This window comes from Schistocerca gregaria, chromosome 1 (genome assembly GCF_023897955.1).
Source record: "Schistocerca gregaria isolate iqSchGreg1 chromosome 1, iqSchGreg1.2, whole genome shotgun sequence".
Classification (NCBI taxonomy): domain Eukaryota; kingdom Metazoa; phylum Arthropoda; class Insecta; order Orthoptera; family Acrididae; genus Schistocerca; species Schistocerca gregaria.
Genome location: NC_064920.1, coordinates 864627379 through 864654484, shown reverse-complemented (window position 1 = coordinate 864654484; position 27106 = coordinate 864627379). Strand labels below are relative to the sequence as shown.

The 27106-nt window shown below is 44.2% G+C and overlaps 1 protein-coding gene across 1 annotated transcript in view; it reads left to right on the top strand.

The window, feature by feature from the left end:
* Positions 1 to 163: 163 nt before the first annotated feature.
* The window catches only part of LOC126272961 (uncharacterized), a 359782-nt gene continuing 332839 nt past the window's right edge, over positions 164 to 27106 (top strand). Inside the window, exon 1 of the mRNA XM_049976286.1 lies at positions 164 to 832. Coding sequence (XP_049832243.1) covers positions 512 to 832 — 321 coding nt within the window. The 5' untranslated portion in view covers positions 164 to 511. The remainder of the gene's footprint in view (positions 833 to 27106) is intronic.

Genomic DNA, 27106 nt, shown 5'->3' with positions numbered 1-27106 from the left:
ACAAAGGAGCCGGGACGAGCACCGGAAGCGCGGTCCGGCCTGCCGAACCGGCGGGAGGAGGGACTGGGGAGCGCTCGTCTACTCGGCGGTCGCTCGGGGCGCACCACGCGGCCAGCGCGCGACCTACGCCGGCGAATAAGAAGGCCGCGTGCGTGCGCGCCGCACTCAGTCGCCCGCCGACTACCACCGAAAGGAGCGAGCACGCCGCGCGAGCCCGCGACCGCCAGAGCACGCGACCACGCCGGGGCGTTATGTTCACGAGTGCAGCCGAGCGCCGGTGGTCACAGTACGTGAAGGATAGCGCCGTCTCCGGGAGCTGAGGGGGACCCGTTCACGACACTCGGGACTCAACTGTAGCACTCGCACGCGTATTGCGTTTCTAGTCGTCTGACATTCCACTGAACTTTCTGTCGAGAGACAGCACTTGCTGAATTCGGGGATCAGAAGAGACGAGGAGTACCGGAGTTAGGGGCAACTGTTCTGTTAGCCTACGAGAGTAGAGTAAGTCACGATGACGAGCGTGATGATGAGCAACTGCCCGGCGGCGCTGTCGGCCGACCAGGAACCGCTGACGGGCTCCAAGTACGGGCTGCTGCCCGGGCCCGGGCCCGTCGAGAGCGGCGCGAGGCGGGGGGCGGCGCTGGGGGCCCGCTGGCGGCTGGCGCTGCTGCTGCTGGGGGCGGCTCTGGCCGCGCTGCTCGCCGCCGCCCTAGTCACCGAGATGGTGCACGCGCGCGCCGAGCGAGACCGGCTGCGCGCCGACGTCGAGGACCTGCGCCGGCGTCTGCACGACCGCGACCTCATCGCCGAGCTGCGCGCCTTCGAGGACGCGGTGAGTGCTGCTTCTCCACGGCGTGGCGAGCTGCTAGTTGTCTCCAGTCCGTCACTAGACTCTCTGTTCTTATGTCAGCTGGTCTGGTCCATCGCTGGGCGAGATCCTCTCCCGACAGCTTCCACTGGTGGTTCTCTCGATTTTTTACTCCTCTCTGCCTTATCAGCTCCTTTCGCCCTCTTCACCTACTCCTCGTGGGACCATCTAAATTATGCTCCTCTTTTAAGAATATTTCCTGCTTCCAGAATGAATTTTCGCTCTCAACACGAGTGTCCGCTATTCCGGAAATCGAACCCGGTATCTTTGTCCTCCGTCGACAAATGTTCTACCAACTAATCTATCCAGGCACAGATTGCCTTGCGGGCATTGTAAGGACTCTGTGTCTGGACAGCTCAGTCGGCACAGCTTTTTCCCACGAAAGTTCTGGGCTCGAGTTCTATACCAGCACACATTATCAATCTGCCAGTGAGTGATACCACAATGAATTTTCACTCTCCACCTGAATATGCGGTGTGTTTGAAACTTCTTGGAAGATTAAACGGTGTGTCGGTCTGTGATTCGGACTCGGAACCTATGCCTTTCGTGGGCAAGTGTTCTACCAACTAAACGCGGAAGGCAAAATTTCTGGGTTCGAGTTCCGCACGAGCACATCTCATTAATCTGTCAGGAAGTGTCATATCCCCTGTACAGTCATTGCTTTGGCTAAAAACGATTTTTTCCGAATAAACCCGTCTAGATTGTAACTATATTCCTTTGTTAATTATGACATTTCTGCTACTGTCATATTAAATATATAATTAAGACTAAATTAACATAAAAATGAAAGGTCTTGATTTTTAACATAAATTAAGAATGAGATATGTTAATTATACATTAATTATTAATTAGTAGATGGGTGAAGCTCCTAATGAACGAACCGGCACTGAATCAAGCTGGGGAGAAAAGGTTTTCATTATTGTTCTACTTTAATTCTAAGTGGAGATCTGATGATAACACTGTTCGTTGTCGTACTCAGACCTTTTTCTTTCAATTCAGAGGTTATAAACCCATACTCCAAAACTTAACTGTTTTCCTTTTGCATTTGGGTACTTTGTGAGACATCAAGCTGATGCTGGACGATTTGCAGCTGTCTTAAAATGTCTTTGCTGTAACGATTTATGTCGCAAGTACCACAAATATGTCCAGTGTGAGACAGCGGCATGCAATTCTTGTTATACGAACAAACATCGTCCGAACAAGCCTTGAAGGTCCAGAGGAAACCGACCGGCCACTGTGTCGTTCAAAAATGGCTCTGAGCACTGTGGGACTTTATTTCTGAGGTCATCAGTCCCCTAGAACTTAGAACTACTTAAACCTAACTAACCTAAGGACATCACACACATCTATGCCCGAGGCAGGATTCGAACCCGCTGTCTCGTCCTCAGACCTTAGCCGTCACTGTATGCGGACAAGGAAGGGCATATGGTCAGCACACCGCTCTCCCGGCCATTGTCAGTTTTCGTGACCACTTTGTTACACAAAATTAATGTAATTACGATAAATTATTCTACACAGAAAAAGTGTTAATTCACTAAGTTAAATGAATTAGTGGGTAGTGACACCTAACTGTCTAGCCAGCAAACGAGGGGATGAACATTTGCCTCAGAAGTGCACTTTTAATCGATGATTATTTTTTAGTCAAGGGGTACTTTCTCTTTGTGAGAGATTTGTAACGCTCACATTGTCACAGTTTAGCAAGAGTTGTATGGTGCCGTCTGAAGACAAGCTTAGATCAAGAACTTGTTCTAAAAACGTAAAAAAATTATAGGACAGCAGTTCCCCCTAGTCACTAGAATCTTGTTATGGTTCAGATAGCGAGTTCTGTGTAATAACTATCGCTTACGCTGAATGTGAGTTGTAGATTCCTACATACCTGGTAATGAATGATAGTCCGTCATTTAAGGGTAATGCATCTACGCAACGAAAAATTGCCGTTAATACTGCACCAAACATACACTCGAATGGTATAGAGTGAAAGGATGCCGCTAGTAAACTGTACTGTACTTTGCCAACAGAAATGCGAAGAAGTAACATCACTCATCACTGAAATTTTCTTTTTTGTAGAACACGGAACGTGATTGCCACAAATTTGTTATTTTTTGCTCAGAATAAAATCACATTTAAGTAATACTATACGGTGGCGTGCTGGAATCGAATGCCTCAGAATTTTCTGTTCTGTTCTCAATAGCGGTTGAGGTATTATATGTCAAGCATACTGCTCGACTTTCCCGTATCTCTGACCCAAGTTGCAACACTCTGCCGCTACAGGGCTCCGAACTGTAGCGTGTAACATGGCTGTGTGTAACGTAACTGTGTCGCGGCGTGAGAAACAGCGTGCTGTAACCGAGTTTTGACCGTCCTCACGTGGAGCGCCCTCTCTTCACCAGGACAGTGACAGGCCACGTACGTGAGCTGAGACATCTGCAGCAGTCCCACTCTTCGGCTCACTGTCTGCCATCGATCATCCTCCATACAGCTCTGACTTAGCTCCAACCGATTTTCATATGATTCAAAAACGTACAGACAAGTTCGAAACTCTCACTTTTATAGTGAAGTGACGAAGCGGTGTAAGCAGAGGTGAGTCGTGGCTCCGTCAACGAAGTCAAACATTCTACAATGATGGTATCAACAAACTGATCTCTAGTTGGGAAAATGTGTTCGTTTCCAGGATGACTACGTCAAGAAATAAATGTGTACACATGAAGAATAAACATGTAGAATGTTAATAAAGTTTCTTTTATTTAAAAACTTCAAGACTTTTCACATAAAAAAAATCGAAGGCATTACTTCCCAGCACAGCCTGTTATCATACAATCAGTAGTTTTCAAACAGTCTAGGTTCCCGTGTTCGTAGAATGACCTGTCACCTCAAAACATTCTCCTGAGTTTTTACGAGAGTGTATTCGCATAAAGATGATGGAAGATAAGGCCTGAGGTATTTTCTGATAATGTTGGCCAAAGAGTAAGTGCCATCACGAAACGTCAAGAAGCAGTAAGTACACACTCCTCAAAACTTATATGATGATATGGTGAATAAGACTTACTACCAAGAGCACGTATCATCTGTCCTAAGTTCTTAAACCAAATTCCATTGTTTAATGGAAGTTCCATTGTTTAATGTTTCATGTATCGTCGACATTGGGGTATTCAGAGACGGTGCATGTGGTACAACTGGATAAGGGTTTGGCAGGAAATCATTCGTGGAAAGATAGCAGAATTCACCTTAGATGATTCAATTAAACCGTGTGAAACCGACACCTCGATGGCCAGGGGAATATTCGAATCCCATTCCTACTACATACGATTTCAGAGCTTGCGTCATCTCGTTCTGTTAGTTCTTAATTCATTGTCATAAATCAACCAGTATTTGTAGCTACAGGAAATACAAAGGAATCGCGGTTATAGCGCGTGCTTAAGCTTTAGATGTGGCTTACAAGATACCGAGTTTTGTTCTGTCGTCATTCACATTTAGTTGTGCATCAAATTTTGCACGTCTCCCCTGAACCTTGCCAGAAACTAGAAATCTAATGGTAAAACTAAGTTTTAAAACGTTCTAACGAGATACGTTGGTGCCACAGTTACAACTTAAAAATACGATTTTAACTCCAAGAACTTCCAAGCTCACGAACTGTTGCTCAGGTGCGTACTGTAGTGAATATGGTCATGAGTAACGTCATTACAAAAGTTTGTTTGTTATCTGCGCTGTTTACTGTGCTATCGTTAGAATCTTATATGAGCAGCGTGGCTTAAGTACATTCTTTGTAGTTCCATATAGTCTTGGGCAAAAGTTGTGGATTAGACTTCGTAGCCTTGCACCTGAATAATACTGAAAACGCCTTTGACTACTGTAACGGCAACGAAAACATTTGATATCGTCGTCAAAACTCTAGTGCATCTGATATTATTCTGTTAGTATCTTTTCTTGTTTATTTTTTCTTTGCTTCTGAAATTTTTCTAAAGACATTTTCTTCGATTTCTAGATGCATTAATGATGTGTTTCCTTTGACAAATAATCTCTGAAATTGCTCATCTATCTGCGTCTGAATCTAACGTCGCTGTTCTGTACAATCGAGGCTGAGTTTAACTATAATACCTTAATTCACATATCTTTGTCAGCAAATTTTTCTCTATAGTGTATTTTACGTTGGGTATTGTTAGCAAAATTTCTGTTTTCGCGTAAGGCTAGTCTAAAGTTGCTGTGATTTCACTCGCTGTCGCAACTTTCACCACATTGGCACTTTCTCATCTTGAATGCACGTACACACACCCAGCAAGGTTGTTGTTGTAGCACACCAAATGTAAATCCTTTTAACTAAGACAGCAGTGTAGAGGTTATAAAAGCTTGGAGGGTAGTGAATAAAAACTTAAGCGGACAGTCATTTCGCTGTGCATAAGCCTCTTCCCCGCCAGCTATAATATGCTCGCCTCGTTAACCTACGTTTTAGTGTTTTAAATTACTGTCAAGTGACTGTCAGAAAATGCTTTTTCTTTCACTGGTAACAACAGACATACTTCCCTTTCTGTCATAGACAAACCTAGCATATTCGTTAAAGTGATGTTTTATTCTCCGCTTCTGTATGCCACTAGTGTGGAGATGTGAGATCCTTTACCACTTTTTTTTTTTACTGAAAATAACTTCCTCGATGGCTGCAAATAGCTTTTTTTACTAGACAGTCGATGTGGTTAGTACAACGTAAACATATTTGTTTCTATATTCCCTTCTTCTCCCTTCTTGAGCGAGAACTTTAGTCAGAGATAACACGTCTGTTCTCTGTAAACGTTCAGAATCACCTTTCACAGTAGCGTGTTATGGGCCTCACAAGTTCATCTCTTCAAACACATTCATCCACATGAGAGATCCATATGAAGTGCAGGTCAAAGGTATTCCCTGCAAACCCAAACCGACTCCACTTCTAATCAGTTTCTCAACACCGCAAGGGTAAAAGTGGAACAAATGTCCGGGGTTAACACGCTGCCTAATTACTTTCCTCACCTCCAGTAATCAAAACTGTGACGAGATTATTGTCACCTGCTAGCTCTGAAAATGTCTTCATTTAAGTAAACACTTTTCAGAGTGTAAAAATAAGATTGTTAAAGTACCTACCGATTCATACACTGTCTGCTCAAACGCATCAGGACACACCTGCATGATCCTGAATTGATCAGCAGAAGTCAAGAGAGGTGGACCCACCAGTATAAAAGGAGTCGAGCAGTATTGTGTTGTCAGTAGAGTAGCGGGAACAGCAAAATTGGTCTCAGTGACGTCGGATGTGCATTACTCATTGGATATCACCTGAGTAGCAAATCCATCTTAGACATATCAACCATTCTAAAACTGCCCGGTCGACTGTTGATGATGTGGCTGTGCAGTGGAAACGTAAAGGGACAAATACAGCTATACAAGGAGCAAGAAGACCACATGTGCTGACGGACGAGGATCATCCAGAGTTGCGGAGGGTGGCTGTAAAAAATCAAACGAAATGAAAGGCCAATTTCTGTAGTTATGTGCTAAGCGACAGTCGGGGTGGCTTAAAGGGAGACGCTACTGAACATGGGATGACCGGAGACGAATGATGTAAGTGATGAATCACGCTATACTCTGCGACTATCCGATATTTGACGAACGTCTGGAGACTGTTACCTGCCATAATGTGTAGTGCCAGCAGTTAAGTACGGAGGAAGCGTTGTCGCGGTATGGAGGTGTTTTTCGTCGTTAGGCTGCGGTCCCCTTACTGCTAAATGCGGAAAGATGTGAACACATTCACAGATTTGTGTGCTGCGTAGATTAGACGAAGAGTTCAGAAAAGTTTCTGGATTTCCGGAACGCTTTTGATGCCGTCCCTCACAACCGGTTTCTAATCAAATGCCATGACTATGGGGTATCGTTTCAGTTGTTCGACTGAGTCCGTGATTTTTTTTTTTTTAGAAAGCTCACAGTTTGCGGTAACTGAGGGGAAGTCATCGACAAAAACAAAATGCATATCTGGTGTTCCAGAGGCAGTGTTAGACGGCTTCTGCTGTCCCTAATCTGTATAAATGGTTTAAGAGATAATATGAGTAGCTCTCTCAGATTGTTTGCAGATGGTACTGTCATTTACTGTCTAGTAAAGTCATCAGAAGATAAAAAAATTGCAAAATGGTCAGAAAAGATATCTGTATGATATGAAAAGTGGAAATTCACTCTAAATAATGAAAAGTGTGAGATCATCCACATTAGTTCTAAAAGGAATGCGTTAAATTTCTGTTCCACTATAATTCACACAAATGGACACTCTGTCAATTCAACTAAATATCTAGATATAACAATTACGAACAATTTAAACTGCGGCAGTCACATAAATAATATTATAGCGAAAGTGGACCAAAGACAGAACAATTAGAGACTGCGATAAAACTAGTACAGAGACTGCCTACACAACGGTTGTCCGTCCTCTGCTAGAGTGTTGCTGTGCGGTATGGGATCGTTTCCAGAAAGTCCTGGCGGAGGACATCGAAAAAGTCTAGGGGAAGGGAGTTCGTTTTGTATTATCGTTAAGAGGGTGTCATGGATATAATCCATGGGTTGGGGTGACAGTTACTAAAACGATGACGCTTTTGGTGGCGGTGAGATCTGTTCACGATATTTCAATCACCAACTCTCTCCTCAGAAAGCGAATATTTTTGTTGACTATCACCTATATGGGGAGAAATGATCATAGTAATAAAGTAAGAGAAATTAGAGCTCACGCAGAGAGATATAGGTGTTCCATTCTTTCGTGCGCTGTTCCGAAGTGGAACAGTAGATAAACGGTGTGAAACAGGTTCGATCACCCTTATGCGACGCACTTAAGTGTGAATTGCATGGTAGTTGTATAGATTTAGATGTACACGTAGACGATGATTGTATCAGCAAGCAACATCTGTGAGGCAATGGTTTGTGGACAGTAACATTCTTGTAGTGCAATAGCCTGCCCAGAATTCTGACCTGACCTCAGTGGGACACATTTTGGATGAATCTCGGCTTCACTCCAGACCAGCTTCAACATCACTACATTCTCTGATGATATTCGGTTAGTAGGGCGCTAAAATCTACATTCTCTGGTTTTGGCGATTGAGGAAAAATATGCTACAGCTCCTCCACAGACTTTTAGAACCTAATTGAAACTGACCAGCAGAATTTAAGCCGTCATAAAGGCGAAGGGTGAACACGTTCCATTGTAATGTCTACTAATAGGTGTCCGGATACTTTTGATCAAATGGCATGTCAGGAAATATCCTTCCCACATACCGATCGTGAGAGAAATAGAAAGTGTTTTAGAGGACGTTCATTCTGTGAGCAGTATGCTCCACGATGCACTTCGCGATTACCCGGAACGGCTATCTATCGGCTAGTTTCAGATATGGGCGGTGCTTATGCGTCAGCTGTACGGCACAGCCGGCAGAACGGTCCGGCCTTTGCTCCAGCTGTTTCAGCGCCTCGTCCTGATAAGCGTTCGTCACACCCGAGAAAATGCCGTCCTAATGCTGAAAAGGCCACTTTCCCACGCCCTCTCTATCATTATTAGTCTTTTCCTGTTCTTAACTGAATGCGAGGTGTCTGTTCTTTCGGACACGCGTATATTGCAGCTGCGACATACATTATGTAAATTGAATGCGAAGAGTGGAGAAAAGAAAGAAAAGGAAAGGGATTAATAATATCAGCTGCATCTCGCCTTCATGTGAAATCAGCGGCGACGAGTGGTAATGTGCGGGTTCGAGTCTCGATCCAGCACAAATTGTCACTCATCGTCGCTGATTCCGCATTTAAGTCCAGATGCAGCTGATATCAGTAGTCCCTTAGCTTTCCTTTCCTTTCTTCTACCTCCACCTTCAACTTACATAATTTTCCCTCCTTGTAATACGGTGCGATGGAAAATTGACTTCGTGATATGCTTCCAAACGAGCTTAATGACCTGTTATCTTGTCCGTATGGTTCTTGCCCTAGAAATACATCACTTACATGTGCACTTGTACTTTGTAAGACGCTATACTCTGCTATCGAGATTACTGTTGCTCATTTTCCCTACCAACGTTCTTCTTCCAACAACCTCTAACTGAGCTGCTTAAGGATATCTGCAACATATTTGTGTTGTAATCTACCTATTCCAATATTTACAGTACGTCATTAAACTGTTTTGCAAACAGAAGCAGTAGGGCTTAAGATCCTGTCGATGAGTCATTATCAATGCAGCATAACAGTACACTCCGGCTGGTCAAAGCTTGAGAAAGAAATTAGCGGTGTCTTTTACGCAGGAACCATACCTTGCGTTTGCCTTAAGCTATTTACACGTACCACAGAAAATTTGAATATTGGTGGCTAGACCGGAATTTGAATTGCGATACTCCTCGCTACATCACTTTCTCCATGAATTCTTTGATGCAGCCTTTACAGTGTTTTGGTCAGCAACCCAAGTCACTCGAACGCTCCTTAAAAGTAGATGACACCGGAGGTGGACAGTCACTTTTATAAACTGAGTGTAGCTCTTCACACGATATAGCTTCTCCATATTAACTTCAGATATCATATATTACTGAGTTGCCACTAACTTTATAATAAAATACACTGGAACTATTTTTTCTCGTCTGTGCTTCATCTAACATTTCGCCCTAAGCGTATGTCTTGCCCTTCTTATATCATTGACTCGCTATCAACCTTCGTCCGGTAGTGAATGAGGTCCATCTCTGCACATGGGTAGAAATTCTCTATCCCAAGAGCTCAAACCGATGTTTGGAACATCTATCATGTCAGTGTTTCGAAACCTACCGATTATCTTTTTAATTTCAAGTCAATGTACACATTTTCTGTAGAAAGAAATAGTCCAACACTACCGACTTAACACCATCGGTTTTCTCTACATTAATCAGTAAAATAGGTATAACTAAGGCCAACACTTGTAGTCGTTGCAGCAGTACATCGTTCAACATCAAAATCTAAGGAAAAAGTCAATGAAATGGCTGGGAATGTAATATTAATAACAATTAAGCTGAAGATTTCGTTTTGTTTTGATACATCGGATATATATAATCGCTATTAAATTTGAAGGGTAAAGGAAAAAAACGTGGTGCAAGAAATGTTACTTCGCTGTGTCCTCTATGACCTCCAATAACTGTTTCTCAGTCTGGCTTCAGTCATGGAATCTCCCCGTACGATCTGCGCCACTTTGTATCTGTGAGCGAGGAGAAGAAAGTAGTAACATCCGCCTGTCCAAGAAACAAACAAAGCATACTCGCCCAGGGCGAAGAGCAAACAAACCTTGGCCGTCAGCTGTCAGCAGCGCTAACAAATCGAAGGCAACTTCCGATGGAGTAACATCTGCATGAACTCCCGGTATCTTTAACGTACTTGAATTACGAGCTTGTGTACGTTACGTGTCTCATCTGTATGATCAACTGCTTTACGTCGCCAGAATAATAGACTAACGATCAGCCTGTTTCGTTTGATTAAAGATCTTCTTGATTGCTCCCCTAACTTCTCTTAGCTTGAAAGGAGATTTATTCTTTACTTCAACAAATTGCGATCTGTCGGTCAATAAATTATCATCTAGAGTGTATAAATATTTTTAAAATATTTTAGTGTCCTTGTTTTCTTTCCGCTTTCTTGATACAGTAAAGGATAGTCACGAATAATTAATATTAAGAACTTCGTTTCGTGTTGGTTTTGAGCATACGAAGCTGTGTGAAAACCATGTACAATCTTTCCAGACGTTATCTTACGTGTAAATGATACGTTCCTGCCTTGCTCGAAGTTTAAACTGAAAGTTGCCGAAACTAATCGAAGACTTATACCCATATACAAGCCTACGCTGCCTAATTGGAGCTGTGAATGCACCGGGGAGTAATAATGCTTTCTGCCTACTGTTAAAAAAATGGTTATCTTCTTCCCGTTAGTGAGCATTTCTGTGATTTAGAACCATATGTCAAAGGAAATACATAGTTAATTACATTATGCTAAATGAACTTTTCTTTCCTTAGTCTAGTAGTGTAAAAGCAGTCCGTACGTATGTAGCGTTCCACTGAGAAAACACATAGGCGAATTATTTATGTAAGCTCCAGAGGTGTTTGTAACATACAGTATGTGTATGTGTGGTTGCCGAATGTTGTCTCCGCAATTGAACTTTCATTACTAAGGATGATTAAAACTATCCTACCATTGACAACCTACTCTAGATATTTCCATAAAACGAAGTATCGTGCTGTGGTTTTTCTTCACTTCAGTTTAGCACAGCAGACTAATCATTCCCGTTGGGATGCTATTAGAATGAACCACAACGTGAACACCGTAAATGATTTATTCTCGAAAAAACAAGTAGAGTCCAAAAAACTGTATGAATACGAAGTGCACATTGTCGGATTCTACCTTAAATGTAACTTCGAGATGGTAGAGCGTATGTTTGACTTTCTTTAGACCGCTTCTCCTTTATTAGATGGGCACAAAGTTGGCTGATACTCATTAGTGGTGAGAAACAGAAGACCCACACCCTGACTGGTACTGTCAGAAGAATCTCATTGAACAAGCAAGAGAAACGCAACAAATTTACTATGAGTGTTTCCCTATCCACCAAACAGGAATGCTCATATCATCTATTGAAGTACAGACAGCAGTTTAAGTGCACCAGTAATCTGCTCTTTGAGCTGAAACCACCTCAGTATAAGATAAAACACGCGTCAGGGTTTCTGTCTGCTCGCTAGCCAGGGACAGAAATTCGACTCGAATATTCTGCCGTACAGTAACACTTCGGAGTACGTCAGACTCCACAGAAATGCAAAGAATCGTCATTCAAATAAACAGAATAACAACTCTTTTCACGAAGAAACGACTTCACGCAGTCCTTGTATCGAAAGCAGCACATCTCAGAATCTAACCGCCAGATTCTCCATTGTGGCTCTCGTCAGCAAAGTCCTTAGGTCGAGCCCTGGAGGGAAGTGTCTTTGATTGGTCCCTGTAGGGAAGTGGCTTCAATCGATTTCGATAGGGAAGTGCCCCTCCACGCCATATGCCCATTTCCTCCAGTACACACAGCGTCTATGTTTGCACTCAGGCGACGAATCCTAGCGGCCATTACATGGGCCTTGAACCTGCCAGCCAATCACCTGAAGCTTATACCCCTTTCAGGAGATTTTCTAGAAGTTTCCATTTCTCGTCCTACACTTTGGTAGGAAACGCGCCCTGTCACTTCCTTTGAAAAGATTCCTCGGAGATCAGCTCACCACCATCTTTTGTGACCCCGCGCATCCCTTTGCACTAAAAGGACTATTTTCTCTTTGTTCCGTCCCCAAGCCTCTTTCGCCAGGTATGCTATTCAGTTTTTTTTTTTTCTTTCTGCCCATTAGAGAGCAACCACCCACCAATACTGCCTACGCTACTGGGTTTCCGTCCCGCCTCCTTGCTCTGCTCTCCCACAGGGCAGTAAATGTTCGCCCCTGCAAGAACATGACAAGTCTCTTCCTAGTCCCTCTTTAGCTGATAGTGGCTTCTGAAGAACAGGTGGCGCAAGTCGGCCTTTCTGTCATTTCTCAGTCTAATTAACTCCCAAACATGCAGTACTACAGAAATTGTTAGTACGTGGTGCTAGCCAGTATCGGCCAATGAAATGATTAATAATCCCATTGTGCGTCATAAACAGTGATCTAATAAAAATATAAATCAAAAAGAAATTGCAGAATAGTAAACGTATGATGGCAAAATCTTGCTGCCTTAAAAAATTTCTCGTGACGCCGCACTTCGATTACAAAATATTCTGTATCTGTGGACAGATCTTTATAACCAGTTGAGCTGAAGATTGAACGTGCTATTGTTGGCTTTCAACAGATACTAAGGTATCTACTGGGTAGAGCCTAATGTTTTCTCGATGTCGGAATTGTGAGATAAGAAACTAGTGTAATGGAGAAGGAAGTCAGCTGTAGGGTAAGCAAAAGAAACTATTCACATATTCTCGAGATCTCAATTGGGTGAATCACAGGAGAAGTAAATAAAGCGGATACAAAGAGATTTGTACCCGACTCTTCATGAATACGAAAATGGTTCAAATGGCTCTGAGCACTATGGGACTTAACGTCTGAGGTCATCAGTCCCCTAGAACTTAGAATTACTTAAACCTAACCAACCTAAGAAGATCACACGCATCCATGGCCGAGGCAGGATCCGAACCTGCGACCGTAGCGGTCGCGCGGTTACAAACTGAAGCGCCTAGAACCGCTCGGCCACAACGGCCGGCTTCATGAACACGAAACCAGTGTCTTAATCTTTGCGTTATCTCCCTAGCTCTGCATACTGCAGACCTATGTAGACAAGTGCAGAAACTTGCTCGATTTTTCTTTCTTTGCTCTCCGTTGTTTTTCTTCTTGTTTTCTGCAAGAAAGAGAACTAGCTTTTGTCTGGTTTGTTTGTCACCATATGGAGTTTCTAAACGATACCGCCCAGCGTACCCCTTCTCGTAGTAAGATTTTGGGACATCTAGGAGCTTTCCACAGCAAGGACTGCTAGCCACACGCGCACTGTGTGACAAACGGTGAGACACACTGGAACTAACGAGGAGAAACCTGCCGGGATTTCGGGCATAGTGGCAACGCGCGTTACTCTCGCCGAAACGGGGCCATCACTTTTGAGTGTCGCGCCGAGATGCAGCCGCCGTCAGTCACGCTGAAAACAGCCCGAGACACGAGTGTGTCGACATTAAAGAACACCGGAGGTTCTTCCTCCGGAGCCAGATTAGTCAGAGTCGGGAGCGGCGTCAGGGCGGTATTTCGGTCAGCGGTGCAACCGGCGTTACTCAGTCGCAGACGAGTGCGGCAGCGGCAGCGGCAGCCGAAGCGGCGCGCGCGGCCCGTCAGGTGCGGTCCTCTCAAATTAGCGCGGCGCTGCGGGCCCGCGGATCACGGCCGCCGCTGCAGAATGGCGGACCAGAATAGCCGTGATGAGGCCCGCGACCGCCCTTGACTGCGCCGCGTTGCGTCGCACTGCGCTCCCGTCCGTCAGCAGCGCTGGCGTTCTCCGCTGCACGACCCGTGGCGAGCCCCGGGCGGCCGGAACCGCAAAACGCCGCCGCGTCCAGCTCCGAACGGGAGTGCGTGGCGCAATGAATGGCACGCCACGAAGGCATGCGGATCTTTGCCAGCGTAAACAGCTGACGTTGACTTCCTGCGATCTGTGCGTAGAAACATCACAGTGCGCATGTCTGTGGAAAAAAACGACTCTAAGGAGAATGCTGATAGACTCTTGTTTGTATATATGCCGACTGAAGAGACGAATGAAAATGTGCACCAAGACCGGGATTACGAACCCGGGTCTTGTGCTCACTAGGCAGATGCCCTATCCAGCACACCACCGTTGTATAGATGCTTTGCACAACTGCATTGTTCTTGACACAATAACTTTTGACAAAACTATCATAGCTGGTTTCGGTCCACAATAGCTGCCTTCAAATGCTACAATAGGAAAAAAGTAAAAAGCTTATATTAAGACCTTAAAAAGAATCTTCTGTTTTGCTAGGTCTGCCTGTTACTTAAATAGTGCACAGTTAAAATGCATCTGGCTGATGGTCATCATTTGATGAACAAATGACCATGCGTTCTCAAACCGAACATATACCAAACATCGGGGAATTATACACGGTGGTCCATTGATAGCGACCGGGCCAAATATCTCACGAAATAACCATCAAACGAAAAAACTACAAATAACGAAACTCGTCTAGCTCGAAGGGGGAAACCAGTTGGCACTATGGTTGGCCCGTTAGAGGGCGCTACCATAGGTCGAACGGGTATCAACGGCCCCATTTTTTATTACATATTCGTGTAGTACGTTAGGAAATATGAATGTTCTAGGTGGGCCACTTTTTTCGCTTTGTGATAGATGGCGCAGCAATAGTCACAAACGTATAAGTACGTGGTATCACGTAACATTCCGCCAGTGAGGACGGTATTTGCTTCGTGATACATTACCCGTGTTAAAATGGACCGTTTACCAATTGCGGAAAAGGTGGATATCGTGTTGATGCATGGCTGTTGTGATCAAAATGCCCAACGGGTGTGTGCTGTGTATGCTGCTCGGTATCCTGGACAACATCATCCAAGCGTCCGGACCGTTCACCGGATAGTTCCGTTATTTAAGGCAACAGGAAGTGATCAGCCACATGTGAAACGTCAACCACGACGTGCAACAAATGATGATGCCCAAGTAGGTGTTTTAGCTGCTGTCGCGGCTAATCCGCACATCGGCAGCAGACAAACTGCGCGAGAATCGGGAATCTCAAAAACGTCGAAGTTCAGAATGCTACATCAACATCGATTGCACCCGTACCATGTTTCTATGCACCGGAAATTCCATGGCGACGAGTTTGAACGTCGTCTGCAGGTCTGCCACTGGACACAAGAGAAGTTACGGGACGATGACAGATTTTTTGCACACGTTCTGTTTAGCGACGAAGCGTCATTCACCAACAGCGGTTACGTAAACCAGCATAATATGCACTATTGGGCAACGGAAAATCCACGATGGCTGCGACAAGTGGAACATCGGCGACTTTGGCGGGTTAATGAATATGGCAATCTAAATGGTGTAATGTATGCTGATTTCCTACGTAATGTTCTACCCATGTTACTACAAGATGTTTCACTGCATGACAGAATGGCGATGTACTTCCAACATGATGGATGTCCGGCACATAGTTCGCGTGTGGTTGAAGCGGTATTGAATAGCATATTTCAGGACAGGTGGATTGGTCGTCGAAGCACCATACCATGGCCCGCACTTTCACCTGATCTGACGTACCCGGATTTCTTTTTGTGGGGATAGTTGAAGGATATTTGCTATCGTGATCCACCAACAATGGCTGACAAGATGCGTCAGCGTATTGTCAATGCATGTGCGAACATTACGGAAGGCCAACTACTCGCTGTTGAGAGGAATGTCGTTACACGTATTGCCAAATGCATTGAGGTTGACGGCGTCATTTTGAGCATTTATTGCATTAATGTGGTATTTACAGGTAATCACGGTATAACAGCATGCGTTCTCAGAAATGATAAGTTCACAAAGGTACATGTATCACATTGGAAGAACCGAAATAAAATGTTCAAAAGTACCTTCGTTCTGTATTTTAATTTAAAAAACCTATCTGTTACCAACTGTTCGTGTAAAATTGTGAGCCATATGTTTGTGACTATTACAGTGCTATCACAAAGCAAAAAAGTGGTCAAACTAAAACATTCATATTTATGTACGTGCTACACGAATATATAATAAAAATGGGGGTTCCTATTTACAAAAACGCATTTGATATCTGTTTGACGTAAGGCAGCGCCATTTAGCGTGCTAACCATAGCACCATCTGGTTTCCCCCCTCAAGCTAGACAAGTTTCTCTCTTTGTAGCTTTTTCGTTTGACGCTTATTTCGTGAGATATTTGGCCCGGTCACGATCAATGGACCACCCTTTATAAAGGATATGCACGATATCTGTTTACGACGGACCAAAGTGATGTAGGTAAAGTTAACAGGAACAAACTAATATAGCAGGTTTGCAGACAGTAAAGCCGGAAAATAGCCTCAAACTGCTGCACAAAAGCTACCTAAGCTACAGAAAATACGTAGAGCGCGAGATTTTGGCTAAAATCGTCCCTGAACATCGAATGCTGCTTTTTCTTACACTTACAAAATGTGACATTGACGTGTATGTATACAGGGTGTTACAAAAAGGTACGGCCAAACTTTCAGTAAACATGCCTCACACACAAAGAAAGAAAATATGTTATGTGGACATGTGTCCGGAAACGCTTACATTCCATGTTAGAGCTCATTTTATTGCTTCTCTTCAATTCACATTAATCATGGAATGGAAACACACAGCAACAGAACGTATCAGCGTGACTTCAAACACTTTGTTACAGGGAATGTTCAAAATCTCCTCCGTTAGCGAGGATACATACATCGTCCCTCCGTCGCATGTAATCCCTGATGCGCTGATTCAGCCCTGGAGAATGGCGTATTGTATCACAGCCGTCCACAATACGAGCACGAAGAGTCTCTACATTTGGTACCGGGTTTGCGTAGACAAGAGCTTTCAAATGCCCCCATAAATGGAAGTCAAGAAGGTTGAGGTCAGGAGAACGTGGAGGCCATGGAATTGGTCGGCCTCTACCAAACCATCGGTCACCGAATCTGTTGAGAAGCGTACAAACACTTCGACTGAAATGTGCAGGAGCTCCATCGTGCATGAACCACATGTTGTGTCGTACTTGTAAAGGCACATGTTCTAGCAGCACAGGTAGAGTATCCCGTATGAAATCATGATAACGTGCTCCATTGAGCGTAGGTGACTGACGAAACTAAAATGAGCTCTAACATGGAAATTAGGCGTTTCCGGACACATGTCCACATAACATCTTTTCTTTATTGTGTGTGAGGAATGTTTCCTGAAAGTTTGGCCGTACCTTTCTGTAACACCCTGTATTTTACCCCAAAATATTGTAAATCTTAACAACGTAACCTTAACAATTGAATCGTTTTGTTTGTCTGCCCTTCTTACTACGGAATTATTGTGCTCGTAAGGGATGAGCTTAGATCGAATTGTAAATGTAATTAATTTTTGCATAATGTTTACAAAAGTCTTTCATTAATCTCACGGGATAGTTTAGGTAACAAAATAGCTGACTAGGATCGTGGCGTGGGGGATTGGTTGGTTGGTTGGGTGGTTTGGGGGGGGGGGGGGGGGGAGGGGACCAAACAGCGTGGTCGGTGGTCCCATCGCATTAGGGAAGGAGGGGAAGGAAGTCGGCCGTGCCCTTCCAAAGAAACCAGTCCGGCAATTGCCTGAAACGATTTAGGGAAACACGGAAAACATAAATCAGGATGGCCGGACGCAGGTTTGACCCGTCGTCCTCCCGAATGTGAGTCCAGTGTGCTAAGCACTGCGTTATCTCGCTTGGTGGCGTCAGGGAGCCAGAGGGTATTTCGCACTGTTATCTGACTTGACTTCTGTAGGCCAATTTGAAGTTGTTTCCCTGCTTGATAGACAGGATGTGTGCTGCCTGTATATCAAACTGTTCGTCTTGGTATCCCCTTCACAATCGTGTAACGTTGTAAACACATTATGTAAATTGAAGGTGGAGGGGGAGAAAGGAAAAGGAAGGGCTGTCAGCTCCATCGTGTCTTCATGAGGAATCAGCGCAACGAGTCAAATTGTCTGCCGGACCGGGACTCGAACCCAGGATTTCCTGCGTACTGAGCAGAACTGTCTCGGCTCGCTACCATGCCGACTCCCGCTTCCACCCAGCGCCACTTATCTGCAGCCCCTCTCCCTGTCCTCCCTCCATGCTCGCTAATTTTAGACTCCCGTTAGAGGTCGAACGTAAACGGGTATGACGGTTGTGGATTCACAGCCCGTCGAAGCGTACCAGTTATTTAAATGCGTGGTGTCTGTTCTTTCGGAAATATTCAAGAGAACAGACACCCCGCATTCATCCGTTGTAAACAGTTACCGTTCACATCCTGCAGATGCAACTAAGTGCACTTACCTTTCCCTACCGACCAACTTAGCGCAGTGGTTGGCACACTGCGCTCGCGTTCAGGACGTCAACGATTCAAATGCCCGTCGTGCCATCTAGATTTAAGTCTTCCGTCATTTCCGTAAATCGCTTAAGGCGAATTTCGGTATGGTTCTTCCCATGAAAGAGACTGCCGATTTCCTACCCCGTTCTTTCCTAACCCGTGCTTGTGTGCTCTGTGTCTAATTATGAAACGTCCCCTTAGAAAACTTAATGAATTACTGTGCTGATAAACCTCTTACATTATATGCTTTTCAAACAGCTGAGCAAAACTGAGCGTACTCATACATTACTCTCTTTACTTATTCTGATCAACACTAAACACTATTTTTAGCGCAACGCAATCTGACTTTCAAAAATCCCTACAAAAGAATGGCCCTGACTAACATTAACCTATACGTTTCACAAATCATTTACCTCACAAAAATCTTCGTTACTCGAACTACTGAAATACAGCGAGCGCCACTACTGCGAGCTAAATAAAAGATTCAAGCTACTGAAGGCACTAACTACTGATAGGCATAGTTAGCAAATGAAAGATTTTGATAGAGAACAAACAATGTATTTACTCAATAGTGTTCAAAAGTAAAGTCCATGATATCCAATATTACAAATTCACTCTTTCTGATGGACATACGTCCAGATCGTCCGCTCTCAAAATTCCGCCATCTCTCTCCCCACATCCACCACTGCTGGCGGCTCACCTCCAACTGCCCAACACTACAATGGCGAGTATTACAACAATGCCAACCAGCCACAGACTGCACACAGCACAGCCAGTGATTTTCATACAGAGCGCTACGTGGCGTTACTAATACAAAAACCTTAGCAGCCTACTTACAATTACACCTCGTTGTCGATAGGACGCCAAACTCTTATCTTCCTTCCTTTTTCTTATCATTCCTTAGTATCTGCACTAGATGCGCGCCTACCCTGTAAGACAAATTTTTAGTTGTGGAAACCAATAAATGAAGTTACAATAAAAGTTAATGAAACGTATTCATAGTTGCGAATTCCAACAGCCTTTAGCCGTATAAGGGAATGACGACAATGTATACAGTATCTGTGCCCGACCGGGACCCAAACCTGCATTTCCCTTTTTACGCGTGCGGTCGCCTTAAACGCTTTGGCTGCCATAGCACGAAACACGGCCAAGTCTGTAACGTGCACATGCTGTCGTTCCTGTGTCACAACCGGCATGCATGTCCGAAGGATCATTGCATCGTTCTTCTTAACAACAGAGGCACTGAAATTACGTAATAAAATTTCAGTCACTCATTCATAAAATAGAAAAATAGAATAGAGTGCGGCCAGTTAAATTACCGAAACAATATTTGAAACAGAATAAGTTCTTTTTTAATAATGAGAACACAGAAGCGCTCCTTGCGGTACACATTTCCGAAGTTTGATGGCGCTGCACTCCGGACTGCGAGACGTTTACACCACTTGCCAAAATCTCAAAGAGACGAGATGGACGGAAAGACGAAAGCGGCATTCTGCTGCAGATCGCTGCCACTGCTAATCCGGCTGATCGGAAGTATCGGATACGCGCTGTACATGTGGTTACCCTTTCTGTATTACCTGTAAGAGTTACGTGCCAAAGTAAAGTCCGGTAACTCTTTTCTGTTGGTTGAGTGTACTGCCAACAATTTCAGAGTTCGATATTCGACTACAAGGTGAGATTCGACTAGACCGTGGGAAGTACTAAGTGCACCATTTGGATTCTATATCTAATAGTACATACGCGCTTTTTTTGGAGGTCTTTCCATTGTCGCTGCGTGAGTCGTACTTGAAGTGGAGGTGTGGGCATCATCTGTAAGTTTCTTTATTAAGAAGCGTCTGGAAACTGCCAGCCAAATAAAAAACTATGCCGAACCGGGAATATTACCTGTCTAGGACTAAGCGAGCATTGTTGAAAGACGCGGGGTCCAGCACACAGTTTTCATCTGCTAGAAAATTTTTAAACAGCACTCACTCTGCTGCAGAGTGAAAGATTTGTTCTGAAACAGTCCAATAGACTGTGGCTAAGCCATTTTTTCGATATATTCTTTCTTCCACAACACAGTTTCAAATGGTTCAAATGGCTCTGAACACTATGGGACTGAACAGAGGTCATCAGTCCCCTAGAACTTAGAACTACTTAAGCCTAACTAACCTAAGGACATCACACACATCCACGCCAAAGGCAGGATTCGAACGTGCGACCGTAGCTGTCGTGCGGTTCCAGACTGAAGCGCCTAGAACCGCTCGGCCACACCGGCCGGCCACAACACAGGAGAGCAAGTCCAGCAGCAACGTCCTCCACTGACTTTTGTAACGTAAGAAAGCGGCACTGTCGGACGTAAAACTGTTGTGAATGGTAAGGTTCCGGGTTCGAGACCCGGTCCGGTTAATACTGTCATTTATTTAGCATTTACGATTGCGCCGTTATCTTGACTTTCCAAAGCGTCAGACCCACGAGCTGTTATCTCTGTCATCTAACTCTTTTCCGTTAATTCAGTTAGTAAGTCTCCCAGGCAAGAGAAACATAACCGTGAATGGGTAGGACGAGCGTTTCTTTAAGTAACTTCCTTGTCACGTTCAAGTAGAATTTGTCAAAACAAATTTAATCCGTTCTGTGATGTTCAAATAACTAAATTTATATGGTTAAGCGTCTGTAAAGGTATAGAAATCGCAAGCAATAACTATTTATTTACACGGACTATTGCACTGATTGTTGGCCGAGTAGTCAAACAATAACGGGACTTTCCGCCTACTTATGCGCATTACGTTGCATATGCTTTTCTTGAAGGTGAATTCCTACTTGGCCACCAACAAGGTAACACTGCTCGTATTTTGATCAACACGGCCGCGCGGTTTGAGGCGTCGTGTCACGAACTACGCGACCCCTCCTGCCGGAGGTTCGAGTCCTCCCTCGGGTGTATGTGTTGTTCTTAATATAGGTTAGTTTAAGTTAGTTTAAGTCGTGTGTAAGTCTAGGGACCAATGACCTAAACACTTTCGTCTCTTAGGAATTCACACACATTTGAACATTTGATTTGATCAACACGAAAAAATAAAGCATTCCGGGCTTTCATAACAGTATTCTAATGGACCGACACCCTTAAGTACAGCCTTATAGAACAAACGACGTTAATGTACCAAGTTATTTATGTTTTTTGTGCTGTGCTTTCACATATTCCTGACGTACAGCAATCGTTTATTTCATTTTAAAGGCCGTCACTCCACTGAGGCAAAGTACTAAGTCATATTTACAAGATAGCGTCTTCTTGTCAGTTACATACCTGATCCGACATTCCGGAAGCACATGTTGTGTTTACTGTGTGATACAACGGAATCGTACCGAAGTCCTGGGAGCGCATGTGTGACTGCACGCGAGCCTTATCCGTCGCACGATTTGGATGCCGCTGCCAGTGAGATCTGTTTGTGTTCCAACTGAGAGCGGCAGTCAGCGAGTCGGCGGCTGTTCCCGTTCCGAAGCCTAAGCAATCATCCGGGCAGGCAGCTCAACAGAAACGCGATTACCGCTGGGTTCAGCACACTTACAGGGCCTGCCAGTTAAGTGTGACACCCAGCAGACATAAGCCATCCTGTGCACAATATAAGTGCACAATAAAAACATATGTCATGCGGTCAGTGACACACTAAGGCGTCCTTCACTGCAGGTAGCTCTTGTTTAAACCAAGTATCGTGTTACTGGCGGCTTTATTTTACGGAAATCTATTGTTGAAGACGGTGTAGTATGATGCGCACACACGTAGACTAAGCCACCCGCAGAGCTTCAAGGAGCCGTCGTCCTGAACATTTCAAATGACTTTTCACCATGAGTAACCAACTGCGGTAAGGTCTGGAATTTGATGTGCAACATCTAGCATCCGTTATTCGGGAATTTGCTACCTCCGCTCCCGTTCCCAATCAAATTCCGGTTTCGTAAACTAGTTCCACTAGCGGGATTCGAACCGGTTCAGCCACCAGGCGAGACATCGAGGATTAGCAAGTTCGTCATTACATTTCGACCCAAATCTTTGATTGGTTTCTTCAGTTCTTTAGAAGATCGCATCAGTGTCAGCGGATGTATTGTTCTATGACTGCCTGTCACAAAAAACACATGCGCTTTAAGTTTAGTTCACTGTTTCAAATAACGCGGAGCCAACGCTGCTGTTTAAAATGCAGCTGCTAGCCCCTGGAAAAACTATCATTTCTTCATATATGGTCGTTTTTAGGGGTTTTTTGCGGATTTTGGGACTTTAGAAGGGAAGTAGTGTTTCACAGAAGTGTTTTATCATGTTCTGAGTCCCGCATGAGTAATTCGTGAAGTTCTTGGTATAACTGGAAGTGGACAAGGGCCGATGATGGAAGCCAGTTCGACCAATAGGATCAAACATGGTTGACCATAGCGGCGAAGATGTCGACAGTTAAGATGTTTATTATTTAAGCAAAATCTACATATTTCCTTATCCTATTTCAGCTATGCGGTTTTAACCTGTGACAAAGTGATTGTTTTTCTGCTTCTGAGTTGCAGCTTGTAATTCTCTGAAAGGATTTAAAGGCCGTCGGAATAATGAAGTCCATACTAACCTCAGTTTAATTCGCTCGTCACAAACTTCTTTAGTTAGAATTTGTAATATTTCTTATTCTAGTTGAATTTTACATATTATACGATATTTATTCAAATATTACTTTTTAAAATGACAGCTTTCGTCATATATATTGTTTATTATTTCATTGGAATGGTGGACGAGACTCGAGAGAAAGAGCTTTAATTAGAAATTTTTAAGCATTATTATAAAATGTATTTGGTATTGGACATGGGGGTATTCAGCAGTGCAGACAAAAATTGAACTTAACGACGTGAACCCAAATCCTAATCCGCCACACAGACTGATGCACCATTTCAATATCAGTCTGAGGAAAGCTACAACGTGCAATGGATACTGAGTAATAAGAAGAATACCCAGAACAGTTTGTTGTGGAAGTTCAAAACTATTTCGCCACCCATCGCTCAGATGTTGGGTACCGAATTATTGTTGGGTAGAGTACTTCCACTTTTCCATTTCGACATTTTAAAAGCGATACAGCAAACAAAATCCTCTCCGAAGTGCGAAATCGTTGTACATTGTCATCTCTTTCTTATTATTGCGAATGTTATTTTATGATGCATTTTCTTCACTTTTAAAATATATCTTACATACTAGAGAATTTTATAATATTTCAATGTCTTCCACTTGCCAATAATGAGAAGGCTATAGAGAAATATAATAATAAAAAAAATGTTTTCATGTTTTTAAGTCACATATAGAGGGCACTAAGAGTGGGAGAACAGTTTATGTTCCTACACGGGCACATAATCCAGGTCTCTTAGTTACCATGGCAACGCCTCTTTTGTGCATATGTGTACCATATGCTCATCCATCACTATGGAACATTTATTTTAAACTATACTTTGTCAAGTAGAAGAAACACGATTTTTAAATTCCGTATTCGTAATCCGGTTTATATGTTTATGTAGTAGTTCCTGAATTTCCGGCGGTAAGTAAAAAATTTTGTGAATTCGACTGCAAATAAAATAAATTCTGATTGATTCCGACTGTAAAAATTTTGCATTACTGTTCTTGTTAGATCATTTCCAATTGGTTTCACCAGTGCACTAAATAAGAGCCCTCGTCTCTTCTACTTGCCGGGCATGTTGCGGAGTTCGGACAAGGGGTATTAGTGGACCGTTCATCTACCTGTTCTACGCACATATTTCATCGGGCGCAAATTTCACTGGATGCAGTTTTCAGGACACCGTAAGAGCGAATGGGTTCCAAAAATTATTGCCCTCATCTCGTGATCGTGCGGTAGCGTTCTTGCTCCCCACGCCCGGGTTCGATTCCCGGCGGGGTCAGGGATTTACTCTGCCTCGTGATGGCTGGGTGTTGTGTGATGTCCTTAGGTTAGTTAGGTTTAAGTAGTTCTAAGTTCTAGGGGACTGATGACCAGTCCTTAGGTTAGTTAGGTTTAAGTAGTTCTAAGTTCTAGGGGACTGATGACCATAGATGTTAAGTCCCATAGTGCTCAGAGCCATTTGAACCATTTGAACCAAAAATTATTGGTCGGCAGTGAACTTGTTCCCAAAGATGAACGAGTGTACCCATCTCTCCCGGCCAGTGACGTGTGTTCACGATCCGCCGCGACACCGCTGTAGCTTCAGACCAGGGGCTCATCAGCTTCCACTGTCGCGTCCTCGCGTGGTGTCCCAGCAGCTGCTTAACTCAGTCATTAGCGCTGCCTTCGCTGTTCAAACAACGGAGGCGGGGCGGGGCTGTGTGGGATGCGGTAGGGTGCGACGCGAGATGCCGCCTCTGCACACATAGCCGCATCGGCAGCTTCGGCTACGCCCGAAGCAGCAGATATAGGTAGCAGGTTCACTCGAGGTGCCGTTAGCTCGAGGTTCATGTCAGGTAATTTCTGGATAACAGCGTAGATTGCCGAATCGAGACGATATAGTCAGGTATTTGTTGTAAAAACTGGCGCTACAGTCTGGAACCGAGCCTCGGGCATGGATATGTGTGATGTTCTTAGATTAGTTAGGTTTAAGTAGTTCTAAGTTCTAGGTGACTGATGACCTCAGAAGTTAAGTCGCATAGTGCTCAGAGCCATTTGAATCATTTGATATTTTTCCTTGCCGCATTTGACTGTTTCCGGTCATTACCGGTGTCTAATGTTAGTAGTAGGGAGATAGAGTTACGAGCACAATTTTGATAAAAAATTGATAAACAAATTAATTAAATTGATCAATTACTCACCCCTTCCCCCTACCATCCCGGCCCATGACCGCGCCCCCTCAAATGACGTCACACGTTTTTCTCAGTCTGCTGGAGGGCTTATTTTTTGTTTATGAAGAGACCTAGTCCTTTCTTGTGTGGTTTCAAGTATAGCACTTTTCCGATGGCTGCTGGCCCCATCATTCGGTTATGTCTTCATGCCTCCTGCAGTTAGTCCTGAGAGCTTCGTGCACTCTTGACTGTCCTGGCAATAGCCGCAGCACCCCCAAGCAGTTAACCCACCGGTGAGAGACCGGCTAGGGCAGGAATGAGGAAGGGAATAATTCCAAAATGGTTCAAATGGCTCTGAGCACTGTGTGACTTATCATCTGTGGTCATCAGTCTCCTAGAAGTTAGAACTACTTAAACCTAACTAACCTAAGGACATCACACGCAACCACAACCGAGGCAGGATTCGAACCTGCGACCGTAGCAGTCGCACGGTTCCGGACTGAAGCGACTAGAACCGCTCGGCCACCGCGGCCGGCTTTTTAGGTTATGCTCGATGATGAATTGTGCACTGTAATCGGAGAGAGTGGAAGATCTGCCAGGTTAATCGAGTATTATGACTCTCCTGGAGAAATAGATCATGTCTGTAGAAATGAATATGGATTCCGTAAACACGGATCTTGTGAAACTCATTCTGTTTTCTTCAGAGCGCTGTAGACAATGACTCTTAGATTTAAGCCGTATTCCCTAAAAGCATTCGTCAGGTTCCGCACTGCCTTTTAGCGAACAAACTGTGTGCTGCGGTGAACAATATCAAATTTGTGACTGGCTTCGGGACTTACTAGTAGAGAGAACTCTAGGTGTCATTCTCTACGGGAAAAAATTGTCAGATGTGAAAAAATTTAGAGTGTACACCATGGTCATGTTATATGCCCGTTATGGTTCACGATATGCATAAAACCAGTCTTGGATAATGTCGGTAGCCCCGCAAGGTTGTTATAGGACGATGATATTGTCTACAGAAATGGTACAAATCCAGAAAACTGTAGAGAAATACTGTAAGAAATGCAGAGAATCGATGATTGATGCTGGGACAAGCCGTTGACCCTCAGTAGAAACAATACACTGAAGCGGCAAAGAAACTGGTATAGGTATGCGTATTCAAATACAGAGATATGTAAACAGGCAGAATACGGCCCTGCGGTCTACAACGGCTGTATAAGACAAAATGTGTCTGGCGCAGTTGTTACATCGGTTACTGCTGCTACAGTGGCAGGTAATCAAGATTTAAGTGGGTTTGAACGTGGAGTTTAGTCGGCGCACGAGCGATGGGTCGCAGCATCTCCGGGGTAGCGATGAAGAGGGGATTTTTCCCGTACGACCATTTCACGAGTGTGTGAATATGAGGAATCCGGAAAAGCATCAAAATCAGATATCGCTGCGGCCGGAAAAAAATTCTGCAAGAAGGAGACCAACGACAAATGAAGAGAATAATTAAAGGTGACAGAAGTCAACCCTTCTGCAAATTGCTGCAGATTTCAATTCTGGGCCATCAGCAACTATAAGCGTGCGAACCATTCAACGAAATATCATCGATATGGACTTTCGGAGCTGAAGGCCCACACGTGTACCCTTGATGACTGCACGAGACAAAGCTTTACGCTTCGCCTGGGCCCGTCAATATCGACATTGGACTTGTAATGACTAGAAACATATTGCCTGGTCGGACGAGTCTTCGTTTCAAATTGTATCGAGCAGTTGGACATGTACGGGTATTGAAACAACCTCATAATATCCATGGATCACGCTTGACAGCAGGAGACTGTTCATGCAGGTGGAGGCTCTGTAATGGTGTGGGATGTGTGCAGTTGGTGTTATATGGGACCCCTTATGCGTCTAGATACGACTCTGACAGGTGACA